The sequence below is a fragment of the Triplophysa rosa genome, linkage group LG18 (genome assembly GCF_024868665.1).
Source record: "Triplophysa rosa linkage group LG18, Trosa_1v2, whole genome shotgun sequence".
Classification (NCBI taxonomy): Eukaryota; Metazoa; Chordata; class Actinopteri; order Cypriniformes; family Nemacheilidae; genus Triplophysa; species Triplophysa rosa.
The window spans coordinates 7,796,976-7,813,828 of record NC_079907.1 but is presented as its reverse complement, the minus strand read 5'-3'; the positions used below and the strand labels follow the sequence as shown (position 1 = coordinate 7,813,828).

General features: G+C 38.2%; 1 protein-coding gene across 1 annotated transcript; it reads right to left on the bottom strand.

Moving 5' to 3' along the window:
- Nucleotides 1-97: 97 nt before the first annotated feature.
- Nucleotides 98-16,722, bottom strand: vwa2 (von Willebrand factor A domain containing 2). The gene is made up of 15 exons (XM_057358902.1): nucleotides 16,556-16,722; nucleotides 14,208-14,308; nucleotides 13,862-13,922; nucleotides 9,554-9,628; nucleotides 8,723-8,850; nucleotides 8,059-8,168; nucleotides 7,305-7,499; nucleotides 6,919-7,052; nucleotides 6,716-6,845; nucleotides 5,697-5,752; nucleotides 5,507-5,614; nucleotides 2,945-3,523; nucleotides 2,315-2,866; nucleotides 2,106-2,228; nucleotides 98-703 (listed from the first exon to the last, which is right to left on the bottom strand). The coding sequence occupies exons 3-14, from the start codon at nucleotides 13,911-13,913 to the stop codon at nucleotides 2,137-2,139; spliced, it is 2,211 nt and encodes a 736-aa protein (XP_057214885.1). The 5' UTR covers nucleotides 13,914-13,922; nucleotides 14,208-14,308; nucleotides 16,556-16,722; the 3' UTR covers nucleotides 98-703; nucleotides 2,106-2,136.
- Between the last annotated feature and the right edge of the window lie 131 nt (nucleotides 16,723-16,853).

The window sequence follows — 16,853 nt, the reverse complement described above, 5'->3', positions numbered from 1 at the left end:
TGGTAAGGTGGATTCACTATAAATTCAAGGTTTCTAACAAAATAGTTAAACAGTAGGCTAAAGCACTGAGAATACAAAATAAATATGACAAATCTTACTGTAGCTTATTGTAACACAAAGCTTTCCAAACAAAACAGATAGAAAACATGTTCATTAAGGATCTCCAATACTCCATCAAACACAATCCTCTGATATTCTGTTTTAATACAAACGGTTACCACACCCTTAACGTTGTTTGCTTGCATGTATAAAAAAATATTCCATTTAAGGCACCAAAATTCATACAATTTATGCAATAACAGATACACTTTTTGTTTGGAGTGTTGTCTAGAGAGTTCACCACAGATCAGTATGTGCTTAAGAAAAGTGCAAGGGAATGTCAAGTGAAGTAACTGGCGGTTTAGAGAACGAACACTGTTCGTGTTGGATCTTCCTTAGCTGCAGTGATGTTGTCCTGTTTGTCACGCTTTTGCTATTTTCATGGAGAAGATCTTGTATTACTGAACTGTGGCTCCGTCTGGTTATATACATGATGTTGGACATGTACTTGTACGTTGATCTGTTTATGTGTTCTGTGTTCTGGATATGTGTCTCCTGCGATGCGCTCGATAGCGTTGCAGTAGCTCTTTCTCACTCTTGTGCAGACGGCGCCTCAGAGCTGCAGGTTTGGGGAGATCTCCTCTGGACGGCTGCTCTCTGATTCCTGACAAAAAAATACATGTGTAATAAAATAAACATACATGCATATACGTATAATCAAATCTGGGTTACACTTTATTTTGATAGCCCACTTTAAGGTTAGGAGAACAAGTTGACAAGGAATTGCAAAGTTTTTGAGGTACTACAGTATCATAGGAAATTGTTTTTGGAGATATTAGAGAGACAGTCTTTACTGTTTAGATAATGCTTTACTGACTGGTAGTTGACAAGAAGTTGCAAAGTTACTTATAAGTCGTAAAATATGTCAAGTCGACTATCAAAATAAGTGTTACCAAATATGTGACCCTGGATCACAAAACCAGTCTTAAGTAGCACGGGAACATTTTTAGTAAAAGACAAAAATACATTGTGTGGGTCAAAATGATTGATTTTTCTTTTATGCCAAAAATCTTTAGGATATTAAGTAAAGATCATGTTCCATGAAGATATTTTGTAAATTTCCTACCTTAAATATATAAAAACTTTATTTTTGTGAGTTGATGGTCTGCAATTTTCTCAATATTTTGATTTTTTTGCGCTCTCAGATTCCTGAGTTTTAAACGGTTGTATCTCAGCCAGATATTGTCCTATTTTAACAACTCATATATCTATAGAAAGTTTATTTATTCAGCTTTCAGATTATGTAAAAATCTCAATTTCGAAAAATTGACCCATAAGACTGGTTTTGTTGTCCAGGGTCACATATGTATAATTAAAGAAATATGTTCGGCCAACTTTGGCTATTCTGAAAACATAAATATTACGACATGAATAGGATTCACAAAGGAATAAACTTCACATTCAGCATAAGCGAAGGCAAATAAAAAAAAAATCCAGGACGATGACCAGAAAAAGTTCGGTTTTCTACAAAAATGTACTTTTAATGTATAGTTTTTTACTCTTAGAATAAAATAAGCATATTTAAACAACAACGAAATAATAGAGAAGCAAAATTTCACCCATTTATCAGAGATTACATTGTGAATATTGTGTAAGGGTAAATCTAACAAAATTGATTGGTATTCTAGAAAGACAACTTGCCAAGAGGTTGCAAAATAGTAATTTCTATAATAATAATTCAACAATTAACATAAAAACATATCCTGATTAACTTTTAAATGTTTTTTTTTACTCAAAAACATCAAAATACCGATTAAGATGTTTTTACGGTGTGTTTAATTTTTAATTTTGTTATGAAAAAATCAGCAGTGACAGCATTACCAGGTATGATACACAGGTATTATCATTTAAAACATGCTTTTATGAAACTGAGCTAAACTACAAAAGTTGTAAAAAAGAAATCCAATATACACTTATCTGACCTTGTACTGCACATACAGTATGTATTTACTTACCCTAAAATCAAAAACAAAATAATGCACTCATTACTAGTTATAGATACTGACGTGTTTCACAGTGGGGGCCTTTCCATCCCTGTCATTCACAGCGATAGCTGCCGTTGGACCGTACACAGACACCGTCATTCATACAGAGGTTTGGACTGCACAGATTAACCGGTTTCTTTACATCTGTAGAGAAAGACAGAATAACACCAAACAATTACAATCTCGAGGTTTTTGTCTGTCTCACAATATTTAAGATCATCCTGCCTCACCTGCGCACACCATCTGCACCAGCACATCCTCTGAATATTTTAAGTCATCGTAGGAAGGCACAGAGATCATGTGCTCTTCAGAGCCAGCGATGCGGAGGAGAACCTCCTGCTGTATGTCCCCGATGCCAATCACAAACACAGACACGCCCCCATCACGGATCTTCTGGGCGGGAACTGCAGCATCCTCCGCCCCCGTCCCGTCGGTCAACACCACCACGGCCTTGTTGACCCCCGGCCGTGCCCCCTTCCCCACCGTCAGGCTGTGGGAGTGCACATGAAGCAGGGCGGAGCCAGTCGAAGCCTTCCCAGCCAGATACGACGCGTCTCCCACTGCCTTCAGCACAGCGGAGCCCGAATCATATTTGTCCAGGTCAAAAACCGTAACAGGTCTCCTTCCGTAGACCACCAGCCCAACTTGAGCCAAGTCCCGATTGACGTCAAACTGCACAGAGGTGCTTCGTACGAAGTCTTGAAGGTGGACGAAATTGTCTTTCCCCACATCGCTGGAGGCGTCCAGTACTAAGACAAGATCCAACGCTTGACCCAAACAACCTGTTATTAGACAAAAAGATTAAATATGACAACGGAAACGTCAAATTTAAGTAAAATTTCCAAACAGCAGATATCTACCCTGGTTGTCCACGCTGCAAATTTTGGCTCTGAGTTCTGGGATCTTAGTGCTCAATCTATCCGGTGACTGATACGTGATGGTGCGCTGAGGGTTCCCGGTGATGTTGTTTATCTCAGTCCGCATCCCTTCTGGCGCCACACCGATGATGAAGATCTCTCTGTCTCGGGCGTACTTCGCCGGCTCCACCACGGCGTCCACCGACGGCGTTCCCGCGAGCAGCACCACCACTCGCGGCAGGTCGTCCTGGACGTCGGCGAAGATGGGCGAGCTTTGAAAACCGTGGCGTGTGATGTATCGTAGAGCATTTCCGGTCTTGGCTTGTCCACCTCGGTGCTGCATACCCTCGACGGCCTGGATCAGCTTCGCTGGGTCTCTGTGCTCTCCGATTTTAACCTCCATCTTCATGTCACTGCCATACTGGGCCAAACCCATCTTCACTGGGGTGTCGGAACTCAGCACGGCCTGCATGAAACGTTTGAGGAAGGACTTGAACCGCAAGAAGCCCTCAAGTGTGAGAGCCGTGGAGCCCTCCACCAGGAAGAGAACGTCCACGGAGCAGTCGAAGCTCAGAACGGGAGCTGGAAGAGAAGATGCGGTAAAGAGCCGTGCTTGATTGACATGTATGTGGGTAACAAAAGAACATGCTAGCATTCCACCTCCTGTTTGTTTTGAAGATCAAAGATAGGATCATGTCGAGTCGAGAGATTTCACTCCATGCCTTCTTTACTCCCATTGACACACATATTCCGAGACAAAAGTGCAGCATAAACAAACAAAAAAGGTCTGTCTTCCACGCTGGAGGTAAGTGAGGTCATCTGATCTAACCTCTTCCTGTGACGTTATTCACATTGAGTGATGGGAGGAGGTTATTCCGATTGGCTCCAGTATTCAATGTCAGCGTTACAATGAAAGTCAGGGGGACTGTTGACATCTATCATCTCTGAATCTCATTACACAACCCTGTTCTAAATGTATGTGTAACAGATTTAGGTAAAAAAATAAAGAAGCACTTGGCATTGTAGGCTAATATTAAACGACCAAAAATAGCACCTTAAAGGGATAGATCACCCAAAAAGGAATATTGTGTCATCATTTATCCACCCTCTTGTTATTTCAAACCTGTACAGTATGAAGAAGATATTTTGAAGAATGTTAGTAACCGAACAACAGCTGTATCCATTCACTTGCATTGGCTTTGTGGTTTTAGCGAACGGGTATTGCCATCGTTCGGTTACCAACATTCTTCAAAATTTCTTCATTTGTGTTCTGCTGAAAAAATAAAGTCATACAGGTTCGTAACAAGGTTATTTTAGTTGACTACAATTAAAACTTTGAAAACGTCTCTGTTCATTGACATCAAAAAAATATTGACCTAAAAATTATGGGGAAAAATTGAAATGTTGCCTCAAAATTAAATTGAAATAAGTTTTAGGCACTAAAATTATAATAATAAACAAAAACTAAAATAGAACTAAAACAGAAATTATTAATTAATATTATATAGCAACATAAAAAATAAACAAATAAATAATAAAATGACAAATATAAGCATATACCAAAATTGATAAAAGTTAACCTAAATTAACAAAAAAACTAAAGATCTAAAGATAAAAGTTGATTTAAAATATATCAATAAAACTAAAATCAAAACTTTATTAACTCTGGTTTGTAATGACAAGAGGGTGAGTAAATGATAACAGATTAAATTTTTTTGGGAACTATCCCTTTAAAGTACATTTAAAATTTGGCATTGGTATTGACAATAATCCTAATATTAATATTATGTTAGTACACATATGACAATATTGTAAAAATTCAGTGCCAATATCTGGTTGACAATCCAACATAGTTGGTGACAGTTTTGTGAACATTTGTGACCCTGCCTGTAAAAACCCAACTTAAGTCATCTTTGTCGTTTTTCTGTTTTTTCCCCCCAATAAAATCATTTTACACAATGTAAAGAACATTCTGTGAAAATATAACTTTGACATCCGCAAAGAATCAATAACTGTTGAGTAGTTTTAATTTAATTTAATATAATTAATATACAATAAAATATTAACATCAATTAAGACTCATGTAAATTAAATACAAATCAAATTGTTATATTATAACCGAACACAGACTGGAAGTTCACAGGTCAGCGTGTGTGTCCAAATGAAACTGTCTATTCAGCTCTAGTTAGATGATGTCTTTGGTCAGGTTGGTCGTGAAGACCAGCTTTACTTTGCTACAGTACTAGATTACAGGATTGGTTGCATATCACTGCACACGACAAAAAGGTTTCTTTCTGTTTTTTCCTCTAAACAGGAAACAAGTGATTTTATTACCATAATTAAACTGTCTATTCCATCAGAAGGACATAATACATCTGAGGGATTTGGGTATGTTTCGGTCAACCATAGGCTGAAAGCTTAGCCACGGTGTAACGTAAAACCACAGGCTGAATATAACATCAGAGAAACACACAATCCAGAGACACACATAGCGTAGTAAACTCGAGACAGCAGTTTATTGGAAGCTGGAAGTGTGGGAGGACAAGCACATGAATTTTAACTCACCACAGTTGGGGTCACTGCCGTAGCCCGCGGGGCATTCACAGCGGTATTTCTCGAGGCCCTCGGAAATACACTTCCCTCCGTTCTGACATGGCTGTGAGTCGCAGGGGTCTAAAGAGAGACGAGAATTTTAGTCATATTTATTATTTCAAAATATGAAATCACTGCAGTAATCTAATTGGATGTGATTTACCTGGACATATTGTTCTGTGACAGACCACAGGGTGCTGCTTGTAAACTCTATTATACCTGTAAACACACACCAGTTTCATGTTAAACGAGATGTTTCTAGGCCATTCATACTCGTTTTTAGGGCTGTGCATTTAACGAGTTAATTATAATTAACGCGTCATGGAAAATGAATGCGATTAAACATTTTAACACACCCGCCCGCCCCAGACATAAGTAGGTCATCTTACATTTTATACAGTTGATTGGCAACAACTTGCTGTGTGATATAACATACAATACTGTCAGAAAGAGCCTAAAATGAAAGATTATCCTGAATAAGCTTTTGTCTCAAATTTATGTAGTTATGCAATCACACACAATATCATACAGTGCTATTTTTATCCAGAAACTGTGAGTGCACGTGTCATGTTGAGTTTATACAACAGTTAAATAAATAAGAAATTAATGTTACGATAGGCCTATATTTTATAGACAATATTGTCTGTTTTCTTCTTTTTTAAACGAAAATATGACCTAGAACGCCTCAGGAGAAGTGTTGCGCATCTGAAGAACACACAGTGTGGGTTTCTTGAGTGAATGAACTCATTCATAAAGAGTCATTTACTGCATTCTTGACGAATTCAGTGAATCCAATGAACTAATGATATTTACCGCCACCTACTGGCAGTTTTTGATTCTTCAAATAATTTTAACAGTATTCAAATAAAAAAGTTAAATAAAGCTACTACTAATAAATTGGTGATACAGAAAAACAGAAAATTCAGCTTATTTACATTTACTTACCCTCATATCGTTTCAAACCTGAATGACTATTTCTTTGGGGAAAATGAAGATATTTCTTCAGAATGTTGGTAACCAAACAGTTTTGGTCTTTACTGTATATACAAATAATAATTGGCTTCTAAAAAACAAAATTATGGCCGTTTCAGCTTCTGAACATCTGAAGCTACTTTCTGTATTGTTATATAATGGCTTTAAATGATATTTTGGCCCCAAATATGATGTGTGATTTGCATTTACCTGTAATGAGGGCAGAGGGAGGTATATGGCGAGTATCCTTTGGACCCTTTCCAGCACATGAAGTTACCCTGAAGCTCTCTGACCGTTTCCAGGGTTTTCTGCACACATGGATATGACTCCACCTTACACCCTACAGACACAGACATCACAGCTCAGATTCACCTCACAGAAGCTTTAGATAGAAGCTCAGGTGAGGGTTTTACCTGCAGGAACGGCGGTGCAGAATGATGAGGCGGTGAGGGCGGTGAGCAATCCGTTCACAGCGTCGCTAAAGTGCTCCGCAAAAAACACGTGAGCATCAGATGGACTACTGGCCACGTCACGAAGCTCTTCCCACCTCATGGTAAAAATGACGAGAAGAGGAATATTAATGTTTGCCCATTTACACACAGTTACAGGGCATATTTAACTGTATATTATACAACACACGCTGCAGTAAAATATTGTTGATATGCAGAGATACAAAAGCATATGGTGCTGAAAGAGCTCTGAGCTGCGTCATTCATCCAAACTAGATCCAAATCAGCAATCTGCACAAAATCCTAAAAAATACATTCCCAGCTGTGTTCATGGAGACGTTGTGTGTTACCTGGGGTAACGTATGCCCACCGCAAACAGAACCACCCCAGACTGCTTAAGCTCTGAGGCTGCCAGCTGCACGGCACCCTGGGACTTTCCGTCGGATAAAAGGATGGCGACGCGTGGCACTGTGGAATTACGTATGCCGGAAAATCCCTTCCTCACAACGAACTTGAGAGCCAGACCTGTCTGTGTGCTGCCACCTCTAAACGAGACAGAGACAGGAAATTATATACACCGATTATATAGACACAGATTCAGTTTTGTTTTTCAATGTGTTAGCATTATGTCATGGGTTCTATTCCTAGAGATCACACAAACAAGTAAAAATGTATAGGCCTACAGTATTGAATGCATTGTAAGTCACTTTTGATAAACGTGTTAGAGAACGCACACAGACAGGATTCACCAAGGTTATTAAAGATTACAAGAACATTTCCACTCACTCAACTTTATTTATATAGTGCTTTTACAATTTTCATTGTTACAAAGCAGCTGTACATGAGACATATTGACTATAAGCAAAATAATTAAATAATTAAATAATTAATCTTCACAGAACCGTGCACACCCTTCACCCCAAAAACCATTCAATCAACCTCACCAAAGCATCTATCAAACAGAACACACTGCTGGGATACACATGCGCACGCTTGTAGGTCCTTGTGTCTGTGTTGACATGGTCTCAATGCTGAAACAAAAAAGCCTCTCAAAGGAAGTGCTTATGCATAAACAGGCACACACAGTCGCACTAATCTCTGTACCTATAGTGGATTTTCTTCATCCGCTTCTTCAGGTCTTCCTTGTTGTTGTAGGAGTCTAGACTGATCTCCAGTCTGGGTGTGGAGCCACACTGAACCACACCAACTCTCACCTGGCCAAAAACACACCATAAACAGGAAAAGGAAACAGTTTAATTGATCTACATTATAGTCATCCAAACATTAAAAGGATAGCTCCTCCAATAATGAGTTCAGTTTTGGAACAACAAAGAGTGAGTAAAATTTCGAAGGTCCAGTGTATGAAATTTAGCAGCATCTTGTGGTGAGATTGCGAATTGCAACTAATGGCTCACTCCACTCCTCCCTTCCTAAGCACTACGGCGGTTGATACAGGACAAAGATGTCGTCACGCTTACGCTTCTTTGCCGAAGGAGATAACGTATTTACAAAACACGCTCTGTAGAGCAGTTTGTCCCTTTAGGGCTACTGTAGAAACAACATGGCGAATTGCATGCAAGGGGACCCGTGGTGTATGTAGATAGAAATAGCTCATTGTAAGGTAATAAAAACATAACCCTTCATCATGTAAGGTCTTTATACACCTCTGAAGACATAGTTTTCTATATGAAATTGCATTTCTGTCAATAGATCCTGTAAAAATGACACATTGGACCTTTAATATACATTCGATTAGGCATGTCCTAACCTTATCTGTGTCAAGAGCCTCGCACAGCTTTAGCATGTAGTGCCGTGATCGTTCAAATCCTCCCTTCCCAACGCTGTATGAGCCATCCATCACAAAGAGAATATCCATGGCTGCTGAGCACTGCATCACTAACCACACACACACAAGAGCTCAACATAATCTGAGTTCCAGCAATGGCTAATGATCGTACCATGGACACCAATGTATCAGCACACAAAAGTCCTGCATAATAGGATTAACCCAATACACTGCACAAAACACAACACTGCATTGAACTGAAAAACACTGGCCTGTAATTAACACACTTAAAGGCTTTTCACACAGAGATCCTGGAAAATACATGGAAAATGTGTCCAATTTTGTCCCGGGATCGTTAGATTTTGTTCATTCACTCTGCCTGTGATTTTCTGGAATCTTAAGGAGCTCAGTTGTCGCTTGTGGCATGTTCTAACACAGACAAATACTCAAATACACATTACACAAGTTCGTGCTAGTCAACCGGATAAATTATAATCCATGTAGCTGTCATGTTACAACCCGCCGTCTGTCATAATGACAATGATTGGATACAGGCGGCATGCCACCGTCTGCAGAAGCACACACACGCACGCACGCACGCACGCACGCACGCACGCACGCACGCACACACACACACACACACACACACACACACACACAAACAGACATCTCTGACACTTATATAGACATTGATCAATGATACTACGCACAGATATTAACAATTTTACATCCTTTTTGTACATCAACACTACAGTGGTCCTGTGAAAGTGACAATTTTATGCACAGAAACACAAAAATAAGGCATTCGCTCACTTTCTCCAGCAGCATTGATCTTCATAATGGTTTCATGATCTGTCTGAATCTCCTGCACAGCTAAAATAGACCAAACTATAAAGAGAGAGAGAGAGAAAGCATTGTAAGAAAAATGCATACAACAATATAAAGACCTTCATAACCGCATATACACACAGGCACAAAATATAAAAGACGAAAAAAACACTGTGCAAAAACAATGATGATGCCTACTTAAAAAATACTGTAAGATTACACTGGACTATTGTTTTACATTGTGGCATTATTTTATAATAAATGAACACATCCTATTTTTCATTACTGTAACAAAAGAATGACTATATAATATTTATATAATATATAATAATTATTATAATTTTTTTTATATTTATAGAATGACTATTCAAAATAAGGATTTTATATATTGTACTGTATTATATTATCTAATTTTTAATGCAAATTATAACTTTTTTGGGGGGGGGTGAAATATGACCTGAACATGTTTTTGGGAGAGTGACCCTTCTGCTCCTTCAGGCACAGTCAATGTCAACAACAGGCTACACAAATGAGTCATTTGAGCCCAGTTCATAGATAACAGAGTCGACCCCCTGCCCCCAAGACACGGCTCCGTATGGAACCTGCTCCCTTTGGCAGGCGGCTGGTGCTAAACATCCTTCGGAGGGGGATAATTCACAGCAATCTGCATTCCAGCAACGCCCACTGGACGTCAACAGACGAGTCAATCTGTCCCGTAACGGGCTTGTGTTTCCCACTCGAGTGAGCAGGAGTCTGACCGACGTGCTGTCTCACGCATACAATCGCTGATTGAGAGTCAGGGGCCATGTGAACAGCCCAGGGCAAAGAGGAGAGGAAAGTACCCTCCTATGGAGAATCACACAGTTCATGTGCTTTTGTCTCCTCATGCATCATGCGGAAGGCCGCTCTCAGCATCTCGCCATGGTAACAGCTCTCAGCCTAAGAAACCTGTGGCCCCCCGGCGCGATGAGGGGTAGGGGGCTTTAAGTCGTTCAGAGAAAATTATAAGGGCCATAAAATGTTAATGGTTTGGTTCCATTGATGGTGGAGATCTGGTTCATCCAGAGTCACCAAAGTCCAACACAATCTCACAGCAAAAACTATTTTACGATGTGGCTAATTTTGGTTTAATTTGCTTTTGCGCCAGTGACGTTAGGGTTAGGGGTGGGGCTTCAGTAGTGCTTTTTTCTAGTAATCGTACGTTTATGTACGATTCACCAGTGGTGGACAGTAACAAAGTAAATTTACCTGAGTACTGTACTTAAGTACACTTTTTGAGTATCTGTACTTTACTTGAGTATTATTTTTTCTGAGTACTTTAACTTCACTACATTTGAAAGACAAATATCATACTTTTTACTCCACTACATTTATAAAAAGGTCCAAAGTAGAAAATGGTTTCTATGCAGCAGGTTTTCCGGTGGCCGTCATTTATCTTGCTTGCGATCTTCCAGGACCTTTTACTGTTGCCAAGTATTTCAGTTTTTCTAAGATCGCGGTTTTCCGGCAAGCTTTTAATGTCCATTTAGCAAAAAATTAAGCAAATCTGGCAACTCTGGGATCTTCCCCGCTAAACTAATGTAAACGTAGGCGCTGCTACACCGTTGATAGCGCTCTAAAAAGGCAAATAGAACAGTAAAAGATGAAAAAGGCACATGCTAAAGTGTGGTGTAATCATCTGTGGGTTACGATCAGTCAAAGAACATAGAAACATCGTCATGGAAATGATCGGCATAATGGCTAAACGGTAAATAAGCATCACATACACCTTGAGCTACACGTGCGTGTTAACTTCTGATCTGCTGCTATTTCATTTAAAGCGATTTGGAAAATGAATGATGTTTTTACTGAAGTAACTATAGTTGAAGTATTCCTCTTGAAATAAAAACAATAGAACCCTGCCTAAAATACAACATAATATGTAATGGATTTAATGGTAATAATGGGAATTGTAATATGGATACTTGTTGTCTAGTTGTATGTGATGGATTCTATTGGTGGGATGGTAAATCCCATTGGAATAAAACCCAAAACACACTACAAAGAGGATTTTAATTTAAAAATCTCATTCTACTTCAAAAATTCATTGTTTTTTTCAGCAGGGATGGTATTTGCAGTAAATCCACAGTATCCACAAATTTACCATTTTCTATATATAGGAACCATACTCCAATTAATAATCTTTAGTAAAACCACAGCAACTAAACATACCATAGTTTCATTATACTAGCTATAGTTCATGTTTGTAGTTAAATTATGGTAATACAAATGATAATAAATCCAACAAACACATGGCTTCTACATTTTACTATTTACAAGAACCTTACTACTTACTGGTAAATTGCTGCTAAAACTGGTAAAGGGAATATACAAAATAAAAGAACACTGCTCATAAATACATATAGGCCTAGGGGTCTAATGAGGATAATTAGGCTAAATGATCATACAGGATTATATCTAAACTAAACATATTTGTGCTAAACATATAAAGCTCTTAAAGGAGTAGCTCACTGCAAAATTTGCCCCCATTGACTTTCCATAGTTGGAATAAAAATTACTATGGAAAGTCAATGGGGGCAAATTTTGAAGTGAACTACTCCTTTATACCACTGATACTGTGAGCTACTCAGTGTATTCAGTAGGTTGCTTCAGAGGCATAAGGTATACGACAATAAAACAATGCACAGCTGACATGAAGTAAATTTACTTTTAATACTTGAGTACTTTTAAAAGCACGTACTTCTGTACTTTTACTTAAGTAAGAATCTGTCTTTGCAACTTTTACTTGTAGTGGAGTAATATTTGACCAGTAGTATCTGTACTTTCACTCAAGTAAGGAAGTTGTGTACTTCGTCCACCACTGCGATTCACAACATACAAATTCATACGTTACAGATTCCTGCGAGATCAGGTTGCAAGGTCTCACAAGAATTAGCTAAATTTACAACAAAATCCAGTTTAAATAAAGTAATTTTAAACAAAATCCTAACAGAACAGTTTAATTTGTAAAATTCTAGAAAAAGAGTTCCTGTATATAACATTTAACCCCTAAAACTTACGTGAAGTTTTAATAAATTGATGGTACTTCAACTCTCACCCTGTAAAACAGCAGGCAGGAGTGTGTCTTAGAGACATTTTAAACACATGTCTACGTCCTGCAGTGAAATCTGAAAGAATTACAACTTAATTACAAGTCAAAGAAGCTCATAGTAGATTTATGATACCATTTAACTTCCAGCTAAAATAAAAACTAAACCAAACCATACCAAATTTGGCGGAAAACTGTTCTGTTTTGGTGACAACAATGTTCCCAAATACTTCAAAGCTAATGCACTGAACAACCAACTTTATTTAAGATTTATTAGACTCTACTGTACATATGCAAAGAACTAGTGACATTTAAAAGATGATGTCAATGCTTGCTATTTTCATGTTCATAAATGCTTTAGTCTTCTATGTACTTTTTTGGACTGGGCAACTCGTATTGGGTAATGCTCAACTCTGCAATGATGGGCTCTGACAGGTTGTGCTTTGGAACAAGACATGTTTTACTGGACTGATTTAATTGGCCCGAAAGACTAAATCCCTCCTCAGATTTATGGCACATGTCCAGTGTCTGCTGAGGAACGTAGTGGGAAAAATGCTTGAAGAACATATGAGTTAACCCTGTGTTGATGTTCATGGGAGAACACATCTCAATTCAGTAAATCCATGCCTCTAGAAAAATTCCATTGAAGCCTGGTCTGAGCAAGCCAACAATGTAGAAATGATCTAATAATAAATAATATAAATACCATTTAAAGAAAAATGTTAGCTTTGCCTCCCTCAGTATGATGTGTGTGAGCTGTCCAGCAATGCCAAGGTCATGGGTTCGTTCCCAGGGATTGCACACAGTCAGAAACAAATGTATAGCATAATGCAATGTAAGTCGCTTTGGATAAAAGCATCTTCCAAATGCGTAAATGTAAATGTATGAAATTACTAGCTAAGGGCTATACTTGTTTTTTGTGTAGATGAACAAATTCCCACTTCAAAATTGCGCTTGCCTAAAAAGGTATTAAAGGTATGTATACATACTATGAAAACTTTCAAATCATCATCGATTGCTTTAATGATAAATGATTGAGAATGAATTACTGATTATAAATTACAAATATTCACAGTAGTGTGAATGGTTCTATTGTCATGTTGATAACAATTTTTGTTTCAGGTGGTACTGTATCTCAACCAAATCTCCAACTATGACCTCTATCTCAGGATTCAAATTCAGGTTTACAGGTTGACATCCCTTACCTTGACCAAACAGGAGCATAAAAAGGAGATTCATTCGTCTGCTGGAAGGCATCGTGGAGTCCTGAATTGTGGATGAAACGATAATCAAAATCTTTTAAGAGAGCAATTGTAACAAACAAGGCTAAAGAATGTTAACAACGGAAAAAGCATCTGTGAGAGATTATAAGGGAAACAAATTCAGGAAAGAAAGATTTTTTGGAATTCACTTATATGAGGGTTGAGGTTAATAGGGCAGTAAAAACGCTGTTATTGACAATCAAGGTCATTGGTCAAACAAGTAACAGATGGGGAAGAGACAGGTTGACCTATAGGGCTATTTCAAGACCAAGGGGACTGAGGGACTGACCTGATCATTCAAGCAGCTTGATAAGTGAGAATATTCCCAGCCAGCAGGACATTCTTATACTTTCCACTCCCTCTCTTTTTATTGAGCTTCCAGACAACACTCTGCGTATTAAAATAGTGAGCAAACCCCCCCCCAAAAAAGTTACATTTCACCAAACAGTCTTATTTGAAATAAAAGTCCCCCAAATTCCACCCTTAAAGGAATAGTTCACCCAAAAATGAAAATTCTGTCATCACTTAATTTCTTCTGCAGAACACAAAAGAAGATATTTTGAAGAATGTCGGTAATCAAAAGGCGGTACCCATTCGCTTCTATTGTATTGACACAAAACCAAAACCAATGTAAGTCAATGGGTACCGTCATTGTTCAGTTACCAACACATTCTTCAAAATATCTTCTCATTTACTTCACTGACATGCACAAGTCTAACTGTCATCACATCTGACAAATAATTGACCAATCTATGTTTTGAGAAAGATGTAGGCGGAGCTATAACCTCAGAAAAACAGCATGATATTGTTCATCCCAGAGTGGCACCCTGCAGCCATGATACTCCCCTGCCACATTCTCAGAGTCCAAGGTCAAAGATCACATTTTTAGGAGCCAAACTTTTATTAAATTAAGCACTTGTTGACAAATGCCAAGTATGCACACCAGACCGAGAGGAATTATTCACTGTCACGGGTCACAGGTTTTAATTTCAGAGCCTACCTGCGAACCATGTAAACCAATTTTAAAAAAGAGACTTGGCACAGGCTAAGACTACTAGAATTACCAACATATTTCAATCCATTTAATGGATAGACATACCTGCCAGAGACGCATCCATTATGCATTTAATATGTTTTTTCCTAATAAGGCTTTTGACTTTGTAAAAATGTCCAAGATAACAATAATTGTGTACCTTTTGTGGAAACCTCTTTTTAACGTGAGAGACATTTAAAGTCTGTGAGCCCACATTGGTGCGTATGTGTGTGTGTTATGTCTGCAAAATGGTATCTGATTGGTCGGGTTCCAGGTGTTAAGTGCAATGTGTTTATCAGCTTTGGAATTGTATGAAGTGACTATTGAGGTAATTCTGTCCCATGATGTCCTCAGAGAATGACTCTTTGATGATCTCACTCGCAGTTTGACTTGTAAAGATACCCACAGAGCTCCACTCAAGAGAGGAACTGCTAGGAATGCCAGACTTTCTTGAATATAGAATCTAGGAAAGTATGAAATCTATTGGGCTTTTTATTAGACTCCCAACTCCACGAGAGACTTTAGAAAAAAGAAATGTGATAAAATCATATCTTGATGAGATGTTAACCTATTTCCTGATGGTGAAAAAGGGCAGGAAGCAGACTGAACTTTTTCCCATTATAGAAACTTCTTTGAGGTTGATAATCATCTAGCTGTCTCTCTCAATCCACCTCACACACCTGCCATATGATAACCTTGACAAAAGTGGAGCCATATGATCAGTGTGACAAAAAAAGCACTGTCTTTGCTCTCCCAATTCTTCCTTATTCTTAATTTCATGTATTCCTCATTTGTCTAATTTTATTTTACAATTTCATTGTATCTGAAAAACCGTTAACCAAACGAACTCTGTAATATTTGGGATAGCCAGTTCAACCTATACAAAAACCACCAGCAAATCTACACCTTAAAAAAACACATTTTGATCCTCAGGTACAAAAATGTATATTAGTTCACCATGCTTTGATTCACTGCAGGTCATCTTCACACTACTATAGCAAATGAATGTACAAGTACACAAGCTTCTCAATTTTGATATCTTAAACATGCCATATATTTGTTTGACACAAGCTTCGCAAACAATGCTTTTAAACAGAAAACAGGTGTATGCAGATGTTGCAAATACTTGAGTAATGTTCTGGCTCTCTGTAATCAGAGGATTGACAGTAACGTTAGATGAGAAGAGAGTTTGAGGATCAAAGCACAATTCAACTCTATGGCGGCTCTGAAAGAAGGCTGTTTTGTTAACTTCAAAGTTCACTTGAGACGTAACAAACGCAAATACGTGATATCGAAATAACGATCAAATAAAACGCATAGTAATGTTTTTTACAGATCAAAACCGCGTCAAATCGTAAAAAAAAATCCGTTTAAATATGTCGTCAACGCAACGTCTAGCCTGACTTGAATCGCGACAAAAAGTACACACTTACAGCAATGCAGAAACAACTTTAAATTGGTACAATGTCTCTTGTGACAGAAGCGATTACGTCTATTATTTTGTGACGTACCCGTTAAATTTCGTTCAATTTTCTATTTAAATCGTAACAGAAAAGTTCATACACTTTAAAATAATATTTAATTACGTGATAGTATAGTCTTACCTAGGTAATATAGAAGTCGTCCTCACCGCAGGTACAGAGCGTCAGTGTGCTTTAAACAGCAGATAGAAGTGAACAGGAGATGGTACTCTTTTGCCTCTATTTCCGCTCTAATTCCATCCTCACTTTAACTCGTTACACATTCACACCAGACCAAGAGCTGCCACGCACGAATATGACCGGCATCCCGATTGTATATATAGACGTATTAGTGACACGTTTCATTAACTCAAAAACTGTGTCCATGTCAGTGCTTCATTTACAACCAAACTTGTATAAGAAAGCACATATGATACTCTAT